This window comes from Alligator mississippiensis, chromosome 1 (genome assembly GCF_030867095.1).
Source record: "Alligator mississippiensis isolate rAllMis1 chromosome 1, rAllMis1, whole genome shotgun sequence".
Classification (NCBI taxonomy): domain Eukaryota; kingdom Metazoa; phylum Chordata; order Crocodylia; family Alligatoridae; genus Alligator; species Alligator mississippiensis.
The window spans coordinates 111,734,554-111,758,284 of NC_081824.1; the positions used below are offsets into that span (position 1 = coordinate 111,734,554).

The window sequence follows — 23,731 nt, forward strand, 5'->3', positions numbered from 1 at the left end:
AGTGTCCTTCATCAGTCCTTTCTAAATTTCAGATTCTCTTTTCCAAACCCAGAGTTTTATTTTCATAATGCACAAATGCATGCACAAATTAGTATTTTCATATGACTTCACACCACTGATGCATGTTATTTATGAGACGGTCTATGCCCAAGGTAGGCACATGTATGAGTACGTGAGTATGAAGAGTTGTTTGGGGGGGGGGGGGGGGTTAATGCTTTTAAACTATTTTGCAAAATAATAACTTCCAACTTCTCCTCCCAGTAAGCTGGTGACTTGCAGTTTTGGCTGCAACAAAGTTGATATCAATGTTTGTACAGATGTTTTGACACCATTGCACAGAGCATTATATTTACCATGTCTTCCCTATTTTTTGCCCTACAAGTAAGCTTTAATTGTAAGTCAAAATGTGCCCCTATTATTTTCCACCCAGGTTTCCCAGCAGCAATCAGACAAACTAATGCTTCAAAACGTTAAAATTTGATATTACTTTGTTACAACTTTACACATAAAGTTGCGTAGAGATGTCTATTTAGTCAAAACTATGAATTAAGCACCCATTATGTAATCAGAACCAGCACTACGATGGTGCCTCAAAGCAAATAAAAATATTCTTCTAGAAATAACTAAAACATTTTCCAATGTCATTCACTCATTATTGTATCCTCTAGGGACTGTCTAGTAAATAAACCAATTAAATCTGGGCACTTCCTGCAGTATTTCCTTCAATTCTCGATTGCCAAAAGCTTCTTAATCTCGAAAATTGAAGCCCATATGCTTCATACTTGAATGCATATTCCTTTATTCAGTGCATCATCCATACTGGTCCATTTTACAGATTTTTCAAAGATATTACCTTCCAATATTGCAAAATTATGCTGAACTTTCCATTTTTTAGAATGCCTTCACTGGGCAAATTACTTATTCAAGGAGATGGCATACATTTATTAGGGAAGTATTTTGCCATAAGTTACTTCACATGGACCTCCGAAATACAAACAAATCTATCACTTAACTGTTTTCATTTCCAAGCTTTGGCAATCAGTGATGAGATGTTTATAGTTAGCATCTGGATACTATTATTGTACACAGCTATCTACCAGATTATATGGCTATTTCTAGGGTCTGCAAATGCTATTAATAATTACAAATGCTGTTCTTCCAGATTCACAGGCTCATCATGTAGCCCGTAAACTTCAAGCTGAAGGTTCTAAAATACCTTTAAATTGACAGAAACTATGCAGTCCTGCTGCCCCTCCTTGAATGATTATAAAAAACAGCTGTGCTTTGCTCCCTCTACTCTAAATGAGCAGGCTAGGGTAATCTCCTCTCTCAAAAAGCTGGCCACTTAACACAATTCCTTATTCCAATCTACAACTGATAGGAATGCAAATAAGATACCAGAAGAAATAGACCTTTAATTATAAATACTATAAAGACATTAGAAAAGTGATATAAAAAAAAACCCACCAAAAAAAAGCTTTTAGATTAATGTGTTTACAACTACTCAACTGCCTAATACTGGTATGGTTTAGAAATCCTTTATTTACATTTGTGGCCTTCCACCCACCACTGGGAGAGACTGGTTATGTAGAAGCACTATATGCTTTGAGCAGCCCAACTATGATCTCATGGAGAGCTTCTGGGCTTTAAGAAGAGTATCAATGAAACCTTAGCAAAAATGAACACATACTGAAACTTCAAAGCAATATTTTAAGGGAGCATAGTAGTGAGAGAAGGAGAGCACCCTCAAGTCACTTGTGCAAGACGTTGCAGAATCTTTGGCAAAAGAGGGAGAGGGGGAGGTGCCATGCTGAACCAACTGAAAATATTGAACCTAACTCGTTTTGCCATACACCACCACAAATTAAGAAAAGATAGAAAAGAAAATCCACCCAATGCCATTTTTTTATCCAGAGTTAGATTAATATGTAACCCAAGGAATTATCTTTCAACTATATTATACTGCAGGAGTCTAAACTACTTTATTTTAACAAAAGGAGATCATGTTCACTTTCAGAAAGAACTGTTTCACCTTAAAGCAATCCAATGGTTATGCACCAGAAAGGGCTTTGCTTTTATCCAGAAATAAAGCTGCCATTCTGTGTTTTGAAAACAGGTATATAAAAAAAAGCTGAAAGATGGTTTGAAAGGGAAAGTGCCTACTTCCTGATCCTGTAAACATTTCTGCATGCAAGAAACTTAAGAGTAGCTATGTTGACTTAAACAGGACCCTAGGTCCTTAAGAAACTACTCTGGTATTTAAGTGTTGGCAGAATAGAGTATATACCCTTAAATTCTGTATTATCACAAATTTGGTTCCCAGTACAATGAAGGATGGATTACCAATAAAAAATAGCTACCCCAAGGCAACAGTTGGGGGCTGTCATACAAGTAATACAGCCCTTTTGGGCACTGTATGAAGGAAAACTGAAAGTTTTGCTGGTTTGGATTATCCTTTCAAAGAGGATTTTTATGCCTCTACTCCCACTTCCCCTCCACACATCAGGAACCCAGATCTTATCTAGCCTTACGGAGAAAAAAAAAAAAAAAAAAAAGATTGATGCACGCAAAGCAAAAGCAGTGAAAGCTGACCAGTGAACAGGGGTATGGGGCTTTAGTCACACATTTTAAAATTGCTAATGTTTTACTTTTTACTTCAGCTATTAATCATTAGGAGAAAGAAACATAAGAACCAACACACTCTTCTCTTTAATTAAGAAGCAAAAACTGATGACATTTACTTTGAGGCCTTATAAAAGTCATCCATGAAAACCAAGAAAGGCTAGAAAAGAAACTGGAATCAGAATGGTGGAAGGGGAAAAAGAGAGAAAAGCCAAGGACATTTCAATTCTTAAAGCAGTTAAAACAATCTGTTTGGTTGGTTTTAAATATATTATTTGCAGGTCACAAACATAAAACAGATAAAATTTACCACTCAACATGCCATTCTGATGGATCACTTGAAAGAAATCCTCAACAACAAAGAACATTTTTTTAAAAGTTCAAGAAGCCAGAGGTTATACAAAATATGAAGCTATCTTCAGTACCTGAGATTAGTCGGCTCTGATGATTTACCCTTCTAACTGCTGACTGTTGTCAAGCTGCTAAAACAAAACCCCAATACCGTATGTGAACACGGAAAAGAAATTCAACTATTCCTGTCCACATATACAGTCACAGATGGGGTATAGAGGAAGACATCTCAAGAACTAGTAAGGTAGTGCTAGTCACCCAAGATAATTTAGAGTATGCAGAGCCTGAACAAAATGAAATGACATGGTTTTTTTACAAGTCAAAATGTTCTTTTATTACCACCATTACTGGCAGGATGAAAATGAGCCTATTATCATTTTCACTTCTCATTGTAGCTTGGGAAGCAGACACAGCAAAGTGAAACATACAAGTTTGAAGCACTTTTGCTTACCTTTTTAAAAATGTACTTTAAAGTCAACTTTTATCTTAGGTTAATCAACAGAATACCTAAGAAAAAGTTATTGTGAAGTAACATTTCTATGCATTAATCAGAATTATAACCTACAATACTAATTATCCATTTAAAAAAAAAAAAGTTTCCAATTCAATAAGGTAAACATTAAATCAGAAGCTGCTAGAAATCATTTTAATTAAGAGCAAATCTGTTCTGTCATGGCATTTTAATCTGCAAATTAATTAGACTCGTATACACCTGTATGGTTCTGCTTTACTGTTATAGAAAGGGAACACATACGTACAAAGACACAGCACACCACTCAACTCATCAGCATAAATATGGCAGACAATGTGTAATAAAAACAATTAATATGATTATGCCACCATTTAATTGCAGAAGAAACTAAAACTGGCTTCAAAACAATTAAGTCTCCCATAATACATCAATCCTGATCACAAGGGAACTGTTGGAAGAGCATGAGACACTGTATTTTTTAAAATAATCTATTGTACAATTTTCTGGGAATTACATATTAAACTATATTCTTACAAATCCATACATTTAACAGATCCCATCCTGAAATGACTTACTACCAAGAGCAGTCCCATGCTGTTTATATTATAACAAACCCCATTATCAATACCAAGTGTTTGTATGATAGGGTTATAAAAGTTATAAATATACCCCCTGTAATTACTTTAATGATAATACATTATTACAAGTACACCGTATGCATTACTATAGCATTTTGTCAACCAAATCCCTCCCTCTTCCTTAAAAGGTGGAAAGGTACTAACCTCAAACCACCCTGGTTTTGCTGACTTAAAATTTGAAACAATTTATAAATAAATAAATAAAAAGCCCCTGGCAGACAACATAAAAAAACAAAAGTTTAAGAGGGTATGAATTAATAAATTATTTTCTTTTTATTACTGGACAGTTGAACCAAGATGTCTCCCTCAGGTTTCATCTATATTTCAAAAGTTATGGTGCATACACACACACAACCCCATGCCAACAAAAACTGTAAAACACAAGCAATTATGTCTGTAATTATTTCAGTGTCCAAACTGGTTCTTAACCCAGTCCAAGAAATCTGGCTATACTAAAGACGGTTGCCACTATAGCTTCTGCAGCAGATCCTTGGTTTTATAGACAAGGCCCTCCTCTCCTCTTATGCACTTCATTTTGTTTCAAAGACACAGTGTGAATGTCCATTAACAAAAGAAGATTCTAAAGTAAGGAACTTCAACCTGACGATACAAACACAGCACACCAATCCCTGCAGATGATACCCAAGCAAGCATAGGCACCAACTTTTATTTTTGCCGGGGGGGGGGGCTATATAACGGACATGTGGAAAGTTTTACACATTTCAGGTGACAGCCCTTTTCCCAAGTGGGGCCAGGACCCTGAGTCCCCCACATACTCGGCAGCTCTGCAAGTAAGGTATTAGGTAAATACCATGCAACAAAGAGGCAATATCCTCAGCCTTAACATGTTCTTTGCCCTCAGTTGCTACCAGGTAGGATTTCATCAGTTGGGCAAGAAAAGCAAATCAAGTGAACTTGATTCATTTATCCTGAATGCAGGTCTTTGACCCAGACCCTATTAGACATCACAGACAAATTAAATGTCTACCCCCCATCCCATCCTCAAGTAAATTTTCATTTGTGGAGACCCCGTTAAGAAGATGCCATGACTAGTATGCACAGAATATAGAATCCCTTGCCAGTATTTTAACCCTTTTTCCCCTTAGTACCACAACTAAAATGCCATCTTTTCCACAGCTGTTTGGCCTACATATCAGCACGAGGAGGTTCAGAATTTGGCTGAACATCATTACTGCCCCACTTCTATAGCCTGTTGCAGTTATGTTTTATATGTTAGTTCTTAAGATCTTGCTTACTCTCATTTGTCAGACAGTACTCTTTGATTCTGTTCAATATTTTAAAAATTGTAAACTGATGAAAATAAGGACAAGTATGACTCGGACATGGATTTAGCTGTTCAAAGAGTCACTGAAAGTAGATTTACTCAGATTAACAAATGGATCATTCCTAAATGAAAAATGTATTTTTCTCAATGAGACTCCACACCTTAAATGAAAATTAAAATGGGGTAGAGGGGGAAATTCCCACCACTATTCCTTCAGATACAAGTTCATTCACTGCATGTCAGTGTTATAAATGTTTATATTATGACTTCCCCTCTTTTGAACAAAAGCTACCTACTTGCATAAATAACTAGAATAAATGGTATTAAGTGTGCAAACAAGTGGTTAATTGTGACCTTACCCACTAGAATTAACTAGTACTATACACTGATATCTCACCCACACCATCACCTCTACATAAGTATAAACAGCCTCTAATAGTCTCTCAGTTTGCCTCTATTCTCAGGTGTTGTTTAAATAGTTTATTTTAGGATAAGTTCAAATGGAGTTTTAACAGGTATTCTTCCAAGTTATATATACTCTATATTTAATGCGCCATACTAAGAAAAATATGCACCCTGCTAAGGAAGACAAAACAAGATGCAGATAGACACATTTCCACAACACAATTAGCTAAAATAGGAGGACTCCTACCACCCGGTTAGCTACCAAAAATTCACTCTAACATCACAGGTCTTAATTTCTGCCTCCCCACCACTTCAACAGATGTGTTTGTTTTGTTCATGAAATAAAACTTGTACAAACAATACTTTAACTAATCTTTATGTCCTACTTTCAATCCCATCCCAAATGCCTATGAACAGCAGCTAATCTTCTCTCACCACCAGTCTGTAAAGCAGCACCAGTCTTCACAAGATATACTGCTTCTATTACATTTAAAATTGAGACTAACTGTAAATAAATATAACAGCAACACTTGGCCAACACAAATACTGACTCACAATAAAAGATATTGGCTATTTGGCTTAGCAAAGGAAAGGCTTAGAAGGGAGTGTCTCACTCATAAACCAAAGGAGGTAATCAACCTATTTAAGCTGAAGCAAAATGTTGGCACAAGAATAAATGAGAATAAACTGGCCAAGAATAAGTTTAAGATAGAAATTGGAAGGTTTTAGATACATTGCAAGAGTGATATATTCAAAATAGCCCTCCAGACATACAGCAGGATGGCAAGAAACCTAATTGTTTTTTTTAAAAGGGTCTTCAGCAGTTTATGAAAGATATCATATGCAACTATGCTATAGTATTAGCATGAGACTGTACTTAAGAATATGAGACTGGAACAGATCTAGGCCCAGTCCCATGTGTAAGCTGAAACTCAGTTTGAATCTATGCTGTAACAATGCATGCACTAGTGTTGATCCTCATCCAAAAAATCTTTGTGGAAGATCAAGCCCCAGCCCTAATGAAGCCCCCAAAAACCCCAAAATGGTGAATCTCAATTAATTCCTTGTCAATAAGGCTTCTCTGGCTATTACAGTTTGTCAAACTGCATTGATCTATAGGTCAGACACACCTTGGAAGAAAGTGTTATTCCACGTTTTAGGTATTTGAAAACTAGATGGGATCACGTGATTTAAGAATATTTCTAATTACTTTTGACTATTTTAGTAATGACCTCAAATGTTATTATGGATTTAAAAAATAAAACATTAATTTCATTTTACTGAGCATAAGTAAAGAGTTTGGAGTGGTTCCCTACACGTTTATACCAATATGATTTCATTTATGTAAATGAATTTAATTTACCCAATGTATTCAATTATTTCATCAAAATTACTTCATTTATAAAGGAAGCTGCAGTCTAAAGACTAACATCAGACTTCCAAAGTCTATCTTTGGGAAATAAATTTTATTAAAACTTCTATCCAAAGGCCTAGAGCTCTACAATGCTTAATCCAACAGTAGTGATTGCTCATACATGGAGAACATATTAAACAAGACAATATAAAATCTTCTTGAATTATTCCAAATTAAAATATGTTCTGAGATATAAGAACTAATTTCAGAAGTTTAAATATACTATATTAGTCTCAGTATCCTAGAAATCATAACCTTATATGCCTAAAGTAAAAACAAAACAAAACAAACAATCTTGTGTGGATACCCTCCAAGGCAATACAACTCAAAATACTTTGGTTAGGGCCAGATGAAAACCACTAAATATTCTGCAAAGATTCTTTTAAAAATTCACTTTTTTCCTAATGTTAAAATATTTATAATTAAGCAGCACACATTTGTAAAGAACAAGTTCTTAAAACATAACTGATCTTTTACTTATTAAACTTCAAAGTCATAAATGAAATGTGTGTGTGTGTGCGCGCGCGTGTGTGTGTGGAATACCTAGCCTTAAATCAGACATTGCTAAAAGGTTTCAACAGAGAAAATCTAAGCTTGCACAAAGTCGAATGGCCATGGAAAGATGCATAAAATATTATGAAAAGGCAAGAAACTTTATAAAAATCTTAGTTATACCTTTTAAAAAAATAGGTACCTACCATGTTTCAGCTGCATTTGAGGGAGTTGGTGATTGCATGGAAGAAAAAGCCTCCATCTACAGCTATTTAATCTCAAAATCCATGTTGCTTCTCTCTCTCCGCTCATTGCTGTTCTCATTTTTCCTGCATTTTCTCTAACTTGCTCCTCCTCTGCCTTTTCCCCCCATCTCCTTCCCTTGTGCTTTCGTAGAGCCCATTGGGAGGGAGTACAGATACCAGAAAACAATTTGGAGGAGGTTTTGACAAGCTTGTGGGTCATAGTTTGGCCAGCTCTGTACAGCAGTGCATCACACAAACTAACCTGAATAGCAATACAAGCTTTCAGGTCTGGTCATTATTCACGGATCAAAAAATGTTTGAAAGACCACAAATAAAAAGAAAAAAACAACTGTTTCAATTAATGCACTGGATATGCATTAGTACAGGTGCTGTAGGTACTGGTAGTAACCCCAGATTGAACCTGAATCTCTATTAATGATCAGGAAGAAAGGGTGAATATTAACATCATTTTAAATTCTCATGATTCAAAGCATAATAATACACAGGATGCTGGACAGGAACTAGAATGAGCTTTAACTTGGAAAACTGCAGGGTAATATATCAAGGAAATAAATCAAAGGGAGGTATTCAGAAAGTAGTAATGCTGTTAGCAACTGTAGGATATAACTAGGCAGTAAACTGGATGAATCGCTAAGCTATCTACAGGGAGGTATGGAGTAGAGAGAAACAGCATTTCTGCACATGGTACAGGGAAACCCTCACCTTGGGTATATTCCTGAACACTTTATAAAAAGATTTGACAAGAAATTCAAGGATATTCAAGGAAAACTATTAAGATGTGTCAGTGGTTGGCTTGAGACTTTGAAAAGAACATTAAATTTGCACAGGTTCACTAAATTTAGGACATTCAAGGCTGGACTAACTATCAAGAAACAGAGTAGAGAACTACCCCACAACCATGTGTGGGTGGAGGGGGACATACCATAGATCCTTTTAACTTAGTGTTTAAGATCCGGTGCATCCTCTGTGCTACCAGTAGTCTGTATGTGACAGGTTACTAATAGTACCTGTATCTTTTGATACAAAACTTGTAGCATCTGTATCTTTTGACAGTGTCAAAAATGGTATTCTGCCAACTGTTAAAGAAAGGAAAGCTTCTAACTGATGGAGTTCTGATCATTAAAACACTTTGCCACTAGAAACTTAAGTCACGGATATACAAAATAAGGTCAGGTAACCCTGCAGACGCAGCTGTAGATCACAGTCAGAAGCTTTACCTATTCTTGTCAGAATCTCCCCATATTCTTTTATGTGAACCCACTCAAAACAAGTTTTTTGGTTTTTGTTCTCTGCTGAACCCCAAGAGGGCTTCATTTATATTTTCACATGAACTATCAAAAAACATTCAAGTTAGCACAACTCTCTGCACCTTTTCATGCCATTGTTCAAGCTAATAAAAGCAAGTGCCTTAAGGTCAGATGATACATGGAACACTTGACCACATCAGATGAGTGTTATTTTATAAGACAGTCTAATTGTAAAACTACGTTTCAGTGAACGGAAGCAACACATGAAGATATTTTATGTTTTGGCCTAATACTTTACCAACTCCTGTAACAGGCCAAGTGCATATCTAGGACTTCTCTCCCCCCGCCCCACATCACCCATTTCTTATGTGAAGTGGGAAAAATGCTATGAGCCTTGCTTAGACACAGAATTGTAGCACACAGCCAAGCCAGGTACAAGGGACACAAAAGCTCTGCCTAGGATCAAAATTACCACGTTTGTATCAGCATCTTTGTTTCTTTTTTAAGTAACAATTACCAGGAGGCACATTTCCTAACCAAAAAGAGGGAAACTGGAGAGGTGAGGGAAGAGCCCCAACTCTTCTTTGCAAACTACTCTAACAGCCTTCACAGATCTCATGACCCTGCACACTTTTAATCACAGTAGTTTCCTAGGTCATGGTATTTATCCAGGGAGTAATTGCTGACTGGACAGGGCCCCTCTCAAGTCTTTTCAATCTGCTGTATCCATTGTAAGAGAAACATTACACACCAGTAGAAGCCAAGCAAAAGCAAACCCAAAACAAGCCGTCCCTCCCCCCCCGTTTCATTCATTTACAAAAGTAGCTTGACTACCTTTTAACCAGTGCTCCCCATCAGTCCATAGGGTGACTTGCACACTACAGAGCACCTGGAAAAGATGTGCTCACCCCACACATATTCATAATCCAGCTCCCTAACCAAAACACAGCTCTTGCCTCCCACATCCATCACTAACGTGGTCACAACCCTCTGTCTGCAGTGTTTCATCCTCCGTGCCTGACTACACTGTGGTCGCCTCATTGTTACCGTCTCACCCTGCTCTTTGCAATGCCTAAATCCAACCCAGAGGCGGCTACTTCCTTTTTCAGAGAAAATGAGGGTTGGCCGGGACCTCAGGAGGTCATCTAGTCCAATCCCCTGCTCAAAGCAGGACCAGCCCCAACTAGATCAAAGCTTTGTCTACCTGGATCTTAAACACCTCCAAGGATAGAGCTGCCACCACCTCTCTGGGCAACCCAGTGCTTCGCCACCCTCCTAGCCAGAAAGGGTAGTGGCTCCTACCAAGAAAGGAGAAAGTTTTTCCCCCTAATAGCCACCCTAAATTTCCCCCGCTGCAACTTGAGCCCGTTGCTCCTTGTTCTGTCCTCAGTCTGGCTCCATCCTCTTTAGGAGCCCCCCTTTTCAGGCTGCTCTGAAATCCCCCTCTCAGCCTAAAGTCTTGTCCGGGCTAAACCCGCGCGCGGCTCCCTCAGGAAGTCACCCAGACGGGTCTCAAAAAGCCTGTGGCCCCGCCGGGACCTGGGGAAAGGAGCGAGGCGGCCACACAAGTGTGGCGGCGCGGCGGGGAAGGGAAGGGAAGGAAGGGGGAAGCTGCCGGCTGCGGACAAGGCGAGGCGGGCCCCGCTCGGAAGACAGCGAAGCCCCCCCTGCCTGCGCAGCAGGTAAAGTTTCCAAGTTTAGCCGCATGCAATCCACCGGGATAGGAGGGTGGGGCAGACGATCCCAGCCATGCCCCCCGGGAGTGGAGGGGAGGGCTGGTGTGCAGCCAAAGTGGCGGGGAAAGCTGGGGAGGCACTCACCTGCGGAGAGCTGGGCGCGGGCCGGGGAGGCGGCGAGCAGGGCGAGCGCGGCTAGCAGCGGCGGCGGCAGCAGGCGGGCGCCCGGCTCCATGGCCGACTTTGCAGAAGTTTTGGGGCTGGGGCTGGGGCTGGGGCCGGGGCCGGGGCCGGGGCTGGCGCGGGCGGAGCTCCCGTCCCGTCCAGTCCCGTCCCGTTCGTCCGCCGCCCCCGGGGCGGTGCACGCCGGCCCTCGCGAAGCAAGCGGCAGCTCCTCTTACTCCGGAGTTACTTTGCTTCCCAGCGAGCGGGCAGGGGAGGAGCCGAGCGCTGGCGTCAAGCCCGAGCCTCGTCGGCTGGGGGGACGCGGGATGCCGGCCCGGCGCCCAGGCTCAGGCACCGCCAGCGCCTCCTGCCGCACGCGCGCGGGCCGAGCAGCCCCGAGCCGCCGCCGCTGCCCGCTTCCCGCCCCGCCGCGCCGCGCTCCGGCTCTCCCCGCCCGCAGCCCTGGCGCCGCACCGCGCTGCCTCCCCGCTCCGGGCAGCCTCCAGGTCGCCGCTACGGAAGAAGATGTGTGTGGAGGGAGAAGCGGGGGAACGCTGTCCCCACGCACCACCCGGCGCTGGAAGCCATCCTGCGCGGGTCTGGGTTGGGTGTTTGGGGGTTTCTTCTTTTCTTTCTTTCTTTTTTTTTTTTTTTCCTTCCTACTCTCTGGCAACGCCTGTCTGGTTTCTAACCCAGTAAAATGCCTCTTTTGTGTCACGAACGATGCTTTTCTGACAACCGCCGCAGCTCGCCGAGCCATCCGGGCAAGGAGCAGGGCTCTCACTGGGACCCCCCCCCCCCCGCCCCCCAGGGGTCCGGAGAGGCTTGCAAGGGTGCCACGAGGTGTTGGGTGTGCAAATGCCATTCCCCCGAGATTTCCCATCCTGGGTCCACTGGGGTCTGTCTGAGTATTGTGTGCAAATGCCATTCCCCAGGGAGCTCCTATCCTGGATCCACTGGGGTCTGGCTGAGTGTTAGGTGTGCAAATGCCATTCCCCTCCCATCCTGGATCCACTAGGGTCTGTCCAAGTTTTAGGCATGCAAAAACCATTCCCCAGTGAGCTCCCATCCTATATCCACTAGGTGTGCAAATGCCATTCCCCCAAGATTTCCCTTCCTGAATCCATTGGGGTCTGTCCATGTGTTAGATGTGCAAACACCATTACCTGGAAATTTCCCGTGCTGGATACACTGGGGTCTGTACATGTGTTAGACGTGCAAATGCCATTCCCTGGAGATTTCCCATCCTGGATCCACTGGGGTCTGGCTGAGTTGCTGGCAACAGGAAAAATGACTTTGTTGTTTTTCTGGACTCAAAAAACCAGGGAAAACTAAGAGCTGGTATTTTCCTGGTGGTGCCTTGAGTCTAGAAACAAAATGGTTGAGAACCACTGGACCAGACCCTGCAAGTTGCTCCATACACAAGGACCCCAACTCCCTCAGCTGACCACAATAAATTCCATAAGATGGGACAAGGGATTTGTTTGAAGGACCCAGACTTAATGCATGCCGTACAACAAAGGTCTCCTTTTCTATCACTAAACATAAGAGGAGTTTTGCCACTGCAAAGGATCAGACCTTTTAGCAGTATGTAAAGTAAAGGCTAGGCCATTCCCACTGAAACCAAACCTAAAAATTTCCTTCATGTTTTCAAATCTGAATTTGTTTATTGATGTGGTGCTTTGCTTAAATCTGATATCTTTTATTAGACCAACTAAAATAAAAGGTACCAGATTTACCCAAAGAACCTTGCCTGCCTATGTCCTTAGACCAACACCCCTTTATTGATGTGGGTTTTTTTTTTCTCTTTGCCTAGCAGCTTCATTAGAGGTGTTGTGAAAGGATTGCAACAGAACCTGAAACCCATGGAAACTTACAGCAAACTTGAAAATCAGCACTGGTTCATCAAAAGGTCTGCTGTAATTCAAAATCCTTTCCAGCCAACATGCGGCAATCAGTAGGTTTGCCTCCAAACCATGCGAGAAACTCAGGGCTTCAGGGCGTAAGCAGGTACAACAAGCATTTCAAATGATTTTCACATTAGGTGGAATACAATGCACATTATAAAAAAAACACTCAGAAAGCATAAACCTGCACAAATCAAAATCAAATAACTTTCTCACAGGTTCCTATGAGAAGCTATGAGAAAATTTCTTTGGATCTACTTGACTGCTAAATTTGTGAGAGCGCTAGGTAGGATAGAGTTAATTGTAGCACAGCCATGGTTTAAAACCTAGGCTCCAGTCAGTATATGAGGCTTTGCCAGACGAGGACTAATGTTTTAGCTTGCAATAAATACAAAGCAAGCTCAGTACAAAGATTTTTATCTAAGAAAGACTTGTTGACTTTTATCCCATTTGCTGTAGAATTGTTGAGTTCCGGTAAATATTTTATTTGGGTGGAATGACTGAAAACCAGCTCATCTCTATCTCTGTATAATACAAAAAGCTATGCTTCAGTGAACATTGAGTCTTTGTTTGAACTGATAGAACCATGGAAATTCAGAGCTATGTGAGGTTGACACATTAACTCCTGATCTAACGTCACTGCTGTTCTACCTGTAGTGGGAACAATGGTCTATTTACTGATTTCAGGTATGCTTTTTGCAGTTCCTATGGACAAGGAGAATAAAAAACGATTTGTTGGCCCTCATTTTGCATCTACATATTTAAGTCAAATCACATTATCTTCGACATTTTTTACATTTTATTCCTTTTTTTATACTGGAGTTACCCCAAGGGTCTTGTCCTTTTGTAAGCCCCAAAGTTGGATCTCTGTGTTGTGTGAACTGCTGTATCCATAGCCATGAAGATCACCATCAATTTCAGTGTGATTCTACTTTGGCACAAGAGTCCTCCCAGATGGATCCACTTGCAAAACAGTCCATTTTATTGCCAGCAGATTGTGACAGGTGCAGCTACAGTATATTAAGTAGTGATTTCCATATCTTTAGGGGTAAATCTTGTGATTTCATTCCCCTCTTACTACTTCTAGGCTTCTCATTACAGACAACATGAGTGTGTGTGTGGGTGTGTCCTCCTCTGTTATCACAGGCTGTTTTTAAGTTAATTCTGCCATTCAAATCCACAGTTAAAATCTAAATAAAATCACATTAAAATAATTCAGAGCTAGAGGCAAAAACTAAGTCATCCTCCTTCAGAGCCCATTAATACTATTTCTTAATTGATTGGAAGGGGTCACTACTGAGTCGAGCAGCTTTGCAATTCATGACCTTTCCTTCTTTAGAGTAGGTACATATGGTGTTCTCGCTCTCTTGACATCAGGTACTAAGCACACTTAAAAATATGTACTTTGACATACCAGGTTTAAGATCGTTAATACACAATATGATGTGAATGGATTCATTATTCCGGCTTTTATATTTTTAGAGTTCTGAATTTTTTGCTGTTTTTTTTTTAATTAAGAGCAAAGTATATTTAAATTACATCTTGCACTTAAAAAAATAAATAAATCTGAGCTAAGTATTTTTATGCCAAGTGTAAGCCTGAAATGAATCAAAACAATGGAAGGAGAAACCCTCAACTGACTTTTCCCATTATTGCTGGAGCAGGATTCAGTACTATGTGTGGACACCTGAAGAACCCACCCTCTTTACTCCCAGGAGATTACAATCTTCAAATAAGATGCTAAATATATCTGTCCAGACTAGAAAACATTGAATGTTTTCAAAACTCTGCTGGATCTCCAAATTCTTCATTTCCTATTAGAACCCTTAGACTTCTCTGTTGGATGCTGCCAAACCAATCATAAATTAAAGAAGCTGTGACATAGCCAAACTAAAGAGAATATTTAAAAAATAGCTCTTTTCACAAAGGAAGGATGAGTTTCCTTATCCTGTGGCTTGAAGGATAGTTTTTCAGACTATGAAAAGAACACTTTGCTTTTCGTATGAACCTTGGTGTACCATTGACTTGTATGGTAGCAACTGCATGTACAGCAGGAAGCCTTTATTTAATGAGATACTGTGGATTCAAAAACAACCTGATTGGCATTCAGATTTCTCTAATAGCAAGGGTTTTTTTTATTTCTAGCAGCATTATCACATCAGTGAAGTGTCTATCTGACTTGCATACCTTCTGAAGCAAGGAAGTCTTCAGCAGCCAGGGCCACTGTCCCTGCAAGAACATCTACCTCTAGCTCAGGACAGGAGAATGTACAGTACTGACCACCACTGGGAAACTGGCAGAAGAGGGCAGTTTTAATGTCCATCAAAGAATCCACAAATGGAGGATGAACAGGAAAAAGACAGATGTACACCCCCAGGTTACCTTGATGATGGAAAAATGAGCATGAATAATTTGTATGCCTGCAGTTCTAACAATATTTATTCCTAGGGGGTCTCTTCACCGAAAGAAGCTGACAGACTTTAAGTGTGCTGGTCCACAACATCAAGTGAAAAGCAAATGAGAGATTTCTTCATGGACACCCCAATACTATCTCAGTATAAAAGATCTAGGACAAATACTAGTCAGGTACCACTATAGTACCTTGAGCAAAAATTCTTTAGTTTAAGTATGGCTGCAGTATAGAAAAGAATGTCCCCAGCAGCACTGAAAACATTTTCTCTGGAATGATATGCTGTGGCATTGAGGCCTGAGGGTTGTGAGAAATTATAAAAAAAAAATAATCTTTAGATATTGAACAACAAGAGTCACATTTTCAAAAGAGCTCACCACCCAGCAGTTCCGACCACTCTTCCCCATCTGCTGTATTGCCCATCTTTGGGAGAAATCCTTTATAAAAATCTATCCACTTCATTTGCATGTCTATGTGGGAACCGAGCTCCTGTGAAAAATCTGGCCCTTTCAAGATTATCTTCAAGAACCTTTTGTTGGAGATGCTTGAGAAAAGGAAGCATTATATCGATCCAGGTTCTCTGGATGACATCTAATATCCGGAAGGCAGCATCTTCGTTATAATTTGACCTCTGAGAAAAAATCTCAGTGAAACCTAGTACAAATCTCAACTGAGTGGCTTAGTTAATCACCAAGGACTCAAGCTAGCATTTTTGGGGCTCATTCATTCCAAAGGTTGTTTGTGGCAGTTCTGATGATCACAACTGGTGGGCATAAAAGACAAGAGATAAAGAAGAAATGCTTGGAATATCCTTGCTGCCTTTGAAGGAATTACCTGCACAGAGCAGAGGCAGTAGAGATTGAGAGTAGAGCCAGTAAGTCTGTGCTGTATGTAATGTGTATAGCAGGGACAGGCAATTATTTCTTTTGGCAGGCCACTTAATGCGTTTTGGTGAGCTGTTGAGGGCCGTACATGTAAAATATGTCAGACGATATCATTTTAATAAATTATAGATAAAAACAAATCACATATTAAAAATCAAACAACTACTATAACATATTTTAATTTTATTTCAAAAAGTATTTTTGTCCTGTTTTATGTTGTTTTGACTAGAATTTATAGAGGTGATTGCATAATAAGGGATACAAGCAGCAGAACTTGCCTGAGCGGTGTGGCATGGGCGTAGTCTGTTTCCACTGCTCCCCTCCCCACAGTCTGGCCCACGGCTGTCCCCATAGCACTCCACATGGGGCCAAGCCCCGGTTGCTCCCACCTAGGGCAGCCCAGACTGTGTTTGTGCCCACACCTGCCCTGTGCCCACCAATGTCCCCAGGCCTTGCCAATGTGTACAGCTTCCTGGCAGGGTTGCTCCTCCTGCTGCTGAAGTACTGCTCAGCTTCCACTACCTTCAGCAGCTCCTCCTCCTCCTGCTGCTGCTGCACTGCCCCAGCACGTAGGGCTCCAGTTCCATCTCCTGGCCACTTTCTACCCACTCGGCCACCCTCAGGTAGCTGCTCATTGCACCGGGCAGGCGGAGTGGGTGGAAGGCGCCTGAAGCTGAAGCTCCACACACTGGGGCAGAAGCTTCCCAGCTGCAGTTTCCCCGCCTGGAACAGGGCAGCAGCAGCAGCAGCAGCAGGAGAAGCTCCTGGAGGTGGGAGGAGCTGAGCAGTACCTGGGTGGATGCAGAAGCAGCCCTGCTAAGAAGCTGTGTGTGTGGGCCCAGGCTGGAGCAGTGCCATTGGTGGGTGCAAGCAGGAGTGTGGTGCAGGCTGCCCTGGGCAGGAGCAAGTGGAATTCAGCCCCATGTGGACCACCACGGGGCAGCTGCAGGCCGGATACAATCAACTGGTGGGCAAGATCCGGCCTGTGAGTCATATTTTGCCCACCTCTGGTGTATCAGGACCAAGTGAAAATAGTCCTCCCAATTTAGAGATGTACTGCACTCACTCAGCTACTCAGGCTGAATGCTGAGAACTGAATTTATACAATTGAAATGCAGCATTTGCTTTGTGACTGTTCCTCCATCCTCCAGGCTATGGAAGCTTTTGCAGCTCTTGTTCATGTTCCCATCCCCAGTACCTGAGGGTCAGGGACTGTGCATATGTCATTATAGACAGAGTTACAAAAGAGTGCCCGTTCCAAGCCTTCTGTTCTCACCTGCTCAGAGTTCTTTCAGTTTTTCCCCTTCCAAGCTGGAATTTTCCATCCTTTGCCCCTCCTGCTCAGGCAGGCTCTTTTTAGGGTTCTTTTCTTTTCTGTTGTTCAGAACAATGGATTCTAAAGTTTTGTTCAAAACATTTCAAATATTTTTAAATGCGAAAAGTGAAAAAACCCTTGCTTTTCATGTTATTAATACCATTCTTGTGACTTTTCCCTGAGCAACAAAAAAGAGTTGAAGATTGAAAAATAGGCCAGGAATGGCTCTCACACAGGGTTATAGCCAGGTTTGGAAAACATTGGCTGACTGTACGAGATATGATTTGGTGTCACTTAGAGCTCAGTCCTGCAAAATGCTACACAATATAACTACAGGCAGTCCTTGGATTTACAACATAATTGGTTCCTGACAACTGCATCTTAATGCAAAACATTGTAACTTGAACTGATTGTCCCATAGAAAACAATGTTACAAATGGGGGATTGGTTCCTGAAGCAAGGCCCAGTACCCTATTTTCACCAAAAAATAACCCAGAATTTTGTACTCAGTCAATTATAGATGAGTAATGTAGGTACATTAAGGTATTTATATTGTAAATAGCAATCATATTGATTTGGAAGGACTTCTTTGAGGTGATTTTGCTGGACTTTTTGAAGGGTTCTTGGCTGGAGTCTTCTCAGGAGTCTTGGCTGAAGTTTTTTCTGGAGTCCTGGCTGCTTTCTTAAAGAAAGTGTCCAATGAAGTTTGGACAGATGTTCTCCAGGGAGATGGGCAATGCAGCAAACTCATTCACTGGCATGGCATCACATCAGATCAAATACTGTGAAGTCAAAACTGATGTCATAAAGTCAAAACAGGGTGTCAGTTTATAAATGTAACTTGAAACATTGTAAGTCAAGGACTGCCTGTACCAAAAGTCTCCAATGTTTTTAACTGTAAGTAAGGATACCAGCATCTGGTATTTAAGCAATTAAAAAGTAAAGCATTGAGCACATGTATATAACTCTGGATGTATTAAACTCTTTGGATTTTGTTAGGTTTTAAACAAGTTCCTACATTAGAATTTTAGTATGAGCTCTCTCGCACTGTAACACCTAGGAGGAATTTTCCTGCCTGCTTCATTCCTTTAGTCTGCTCTGCTCTGGCCTATAGTCTAAGGAGCACAGGAGAGAGCTTCACTCTGGACCCCTTCTAAGCTCATTCCTTGGAAAAGGTGCCAATGAGACAGGTACTTATTTATGCTGTTTTTTAAGGCATGTTTTAGTTGGCCTTGCAATGCTGACTACCCAAATATTATATGCACTATTCAAGTTGTTTGCAAGTCCACTGAGCTTCAGAACTTCTGGAAACCTCTGTTTTTCCCCATGCCTTTTTATTTAAAGAAAAGCCTAGGAAAAAACCTGCAGTAATGAAGTGTTACATTTTCATGGTTAAGTACTCAAAAATCCAAAAATTCCTAAGAAAACGAGCATGTAAATTCATTGACTTGCAAAACAGAATCAAATTTCCAATAGCCCCCAAGTCCCAAGACTCAGTGCGGACTTTAATTTCAAACAAGGGTTCCAACACAAAAGCTATGAATTAACAAATGTGGGAAATTAACAAAAAAGTCTGGGCCTTAAAAACTTCCAAAGACAGAGATTCTATCACTTATCTGGGTAACCCATTCCAGTGCTTCACCACCCTCCTAGTGTGAAAGGGAATCTTAGGATGGATATTAGGAAAAACTGCAACTTGAATACAAAACCTGGATCCCTGCACATCAATTAGAATGCAATGGTTAATCATTACTTCCTAAATAATGCAATATAATATGTTGCTTTTCTGCAACATTAAGTATATGTTTAATTTCCTATATGTTTTTAACTCTTGCATGTTCTTAGTTATTTTGTTAAGAAATGAATAGTTTCTAACCATGGATAGATCACTTCACAGAAGACTTAGATAAAATTTCTTCCCCCAAAAGTTTACAAATAGGTGTGATCCTGGAATCCATTGTGCACATAAAATTCATGTGTAGTCCTACTGAAGTCAGTAGCCTTAGTTATACGTACAAAGTGTGCAGTGTTTGCAAGATCAGGTTTCGCCTTTTTGTTGTCGATGAAGCTGGCAAAAAGTAGGGACTATGTAGGCTGAGGAATGATTGACATTCAAGAACTCAGATACTTAAAGACAGGCACTTCTTTGTGGTATCTTTTATTGGACTAACTGCATAGTTACGAGAGCTGTTGGACAGGCTTTGGGGTACCTGGTGCTCTTCCACGTGTCTGAAGGAGATGTTTGAAGAACAAGAAGATCCAGGCTGAGATAAATATCAGATAAAGGACTCCGTGCAGATACCATCTGCTTGAAGGGATGGAGGAGGGTTGTGAACTAGGAGTGAAGAGGTGTGAGTAGGAGCTATTATAAAGAGAAAAGAAGTGCAATGGGATAAGCAATCTAGTTAGTGGCAGAGTGAGATGACTCAAGGTGAGGTTTATTATTACAGCCTTACAAATACTGCTAGTCATCTGCCTGAACTTCACAAGGAATAACTATCTCCACCTTGAATGACCTAATCCTGCCACTGACCAGAGTGCTTGTTCTGCTGCTGCCCCTTCATACCTGAGAAATTGCACACCCTGACCGAAAGCTTGTCTAGCAGCTCGCCCTCCCATATAGTTGGTCCAATAAAAATACCATAAAAAGCCTTACGTCTCAGACATTTCCTGGACCATCATGGCTACAACAGCACTCCAACCCCAATTTAAGACAATGTTTGGAACAGCTCAGGAAGGTCATTCATTCTGTAGGTATAATATGGGAAAGCAATCAGAGAACATTGTGAGTGAAATGGATGAATGGCCACAAAACTGGACTCTTCATTTAAGTGAAGAGGGGGTGGGGCTATGAGATAAGAAGCCCCAAAATCAGAGAAGTAGGAAGGGGTAGCATTACACAAGCTCCTAGAGGCAAGGACAGACATCTGATGTAATTAAAATAGGCATCTTTGGAGAAATTAAATGGAGGAAGGGAAAATAGGCCATTCAAGAAATTCATTTTAGCAGCCCTATTTCAGATACATTAGGAAGAGATACATGTGACATGTTTTGGTTGATCATATAGTATCACTTCTGTTCCTGGATTGAAGGAATATGTGTATTTCAAGCATAGGTACAAACTCTTCTCGGTAGAATGTGGTCAATCAAATATTTGCAGCAAAATGAACTAAAAAATAAACATGGAATACAGAAAAATCAAACAAATAGGTTCAAAATTATTTTTCACTGTCCATACCACTCTAAAATACAGCATATTGTGGCTCACATCTGCATTCATCGTTTGTGAAACAGGCACAGTTGCACAATGACAAAGCTGAAACAGGACTGAATCTGACCTAATAAGCAAGTCATAGTATGAATTTGACCTTTCACCAGGAAACTCTTATTGACATTTTATACTTACAAAGGTATAATCCCATGCATCAAGTAAGGATCCTAGAGTTCAATACTGGTAAATGTCAGGAAGACTAGAGTTGAAAACCTGAGAATTTCATCATTGACTTCAGGGGAGCTAGGGTTTTACTCCTGTGGTCTGAAGTAATTTTATTAATTTTTCATAGAATAATGAGGGAATGCAGAATAGGGTTACATCTAGTTCAGAATATTCAGGGAGTAGGTGGTTGGTAAGTGTTAGTCAATGTTTAAGTGTAAAGCACTTCCATATTTTTCTCAGAACTCTTTTACATAAATGTAAATGACTTTGAGGTCACCACAGCGGCATCTTAGACAAAGTAGAGATCAGTAATGCATTTGTAAGTGTCACATCCCAGCCCCATTATTAACAAAAATTCTGAGACTTCATCTGAAGGGTGTGATTTATCTAGTTGTCCATAGCCTCCAGACCTTTCACAATGCTATTATGTCCAGTCATGCAACATCCAGTGATCAGTTTATTAAGGCACCTTGGGGGCAAATTAATTATTTAGTAGTACAATAAATTGAGAAGTCAGTTCTTCTTCCTTCCTTTAATGCAAGTAGCATTCTTGAGTTTCCCACGAGATGTTCAACACCAAGCTCTTCTGAACTCTTCTCCAAAAAGACCATGTAATGTGAACCCTTGAAATAAATGATAGTATGAGAGTCCTGTTGTAGTTGTGATGGTCCAGAAATTATGAAAGGCAAGAATTACTTAGGATGATATCTTTATTTGGATATCACCCTACGAAATCCTTATTGCTCTAATTAAATACAAATGTATAAATAAAAAATTACTCTTAAGTATCACAGAACCATATCGCATTTAGCGTGCCTGTTGGGATTGGAAGTGACTTTGTTTGGCTTACATAGGCATAAATGTCCATATAGATCACTTCAAAACCTGTTACTAAAATGAAAAAAGCTAGACTTGGGGTGGAAGAGAGCAATTATTCTCACTATAATAATTGTTACAGTTACAGTGGTGGATTCAAAACATCTTTTATAAGATCCAAATTCTTTCATGTTTTCACCTCTTCTTGTTTAATTGGAAATTGATACATCTGAGGATAGCTGCAGAGCCTCCCAGAATATAAAATGATCTAAAGAAAACAACCCTAAGCATAAACAAGCAGGAGTTAGTGACAATATAAAAAGCATTATCCATTCCTCTGGCACATTTATCTATTAAAAGGGAATATATTCAGGTTCTTGCTGTTAACCAAGAGGTGGCTATGATTTGAATAAAAAAGAGGCTCAAGGAGCCAGTATATGCTTCAGACTTATCTTCACAAGTTTTAATGACAGCAGGAAATGAAAACTGGACTCTTTCACCAGTCCATACTCCAGGGAAAAAGAACATGATCAAAACCCTCTAAACCAAAATCGATGTTCTGTTTCACTTGTGTAGCCCTACTGACTACACACTGGGAGCACAATTGAAGCCCAGTTTGTAAGCTTGAGCTGTGTAGCAGTGTAGAAAGGCAGCATTCATATCAAAGGAAGGTCATCCCTGGGTAGTGACACCTAAGTACCCAGCAAGGAGAGCAGAAGAAGGGACAGCCCTCTTTAAGAGAGAATGTCACCCTTCTTTCTCTGATTCTGCCACATGAATTACAACATTGCAGTTAGGATGTTCAACCTCTCACACAACGAAGAGTTTGTTTACATATTTCTTCCTTTTCCTTTTATACAAACTGTCATTTTCAAAGCTGTAAAAGGAATTTTGCAGAAGTGATTGCTTAAAATTCACAGGTGCCATCTTGTCTGTTGTTTCAGGGCGATGTTAACCCTCAGGGAAATTAAATCAAGTCACATTAATATATACTCAGCAGATTCACAGCTCATGACTAGCTCCCTATATAGTGATTGCTTGCATCATTTAAGAAAATCTTTCTCTTAGAGCAGTCTTTCATAAGACACCACTAAACTTCTCTTCCACACCACAAAAAGTATCAACAGATAAATCTCTGAAACTCATAAGGACTTGTCTCTCGGGTCCAACATGAATTTCCTGGTGGCCTTCAGAATATTACTGCTTGTTTGCTACATATTTTTACTGCAAGGCTTCAGTATGGCTTTGAGATATAAGCTTTAAAGACCTATGTTTCCACTCTTGTCTTTCCAGAGCTAAAATATTCCCTTTAATTACCCTTTTTGAAATAAGTAATAAATTGAAAAAGCTCCTGAATACACTAAGAATAGACATTTATGTATATATCTTATCCAAAATAGATTAATTTCTGCCCCATTAGATTATTGGCAGTTAAATTATCATGCCTTCTTTGTCTTTGCTGAATGGCAGGTGACTCACTCTGAATTGCAATACAACTGTCGAAGCCAGGTTTTGACATTTTTTTTTTAGTTCTAAATTTAAAACTTACATTTCTAAAAATCGGCTTTATGTTGTCTGCTAGCTAGAGTTTCTCCCCTTGTGAACAATAATATATTCCTCTTGTTACAGAGGACAACCTGACAAACAATTTTAGTAATAAAGGTGAAAATAGCATAGTGAAGGTCAATACTATCAGAGACTGAGTAATAAAATTGACTTTAGTAGAGCCAAGAGAGTGCTGAAAAGTGAAATCCCTGCAGAGTGGAATTAGTCGGATTCCTTAAGAAGTCTGTATTTAAATATACTATTTTCAGGAGAGAGGGACCTCATTAGAAATTAAAGATTATATTAAGACAACGGTTATATTTTATCACTTGCTATTGTATGTAATGGTTTTTAAAATATAGCTCAAACAATTCTTCTGACTTTA

The 23,731-nt window shown here is 40.3% G+C and overlaps 1 protein-coding gene across 5 annotated transcripts in view; it reads right to left on the bottom strand.

Moving 5' to 3' along the window:
- The window catches only part of PTPRK (protein tyrosine phosphatase receptor type K), a 621,814-nt gene extending 610,520 nt beyond the window's left edge, over positions 1-11,294 (bottom strand). For 2 of the 5 annotated variants that reach the window (XM_059712907.1, XM_059712905.1), the window contains exon 1: positions 11,013-11,294. In XM_059712907.1, coding sequence (XP_059568890.1) covers positions 11,013-11,103 — 91 coding nt within the window. In that variant the 5' untranslated portion in view covers positions 11,104-11,294. The remainder of the gene's footprint in view (positions 1-11,012) is intronic. The other 3 variants (XM_059712912.1, XM_059712911.1, XM_059712915.1) reach the window with 2 other exon arrangements.
- Between the last annotated feature and the right edge of the window lie 12,437 nt (positions 11,295-23,731).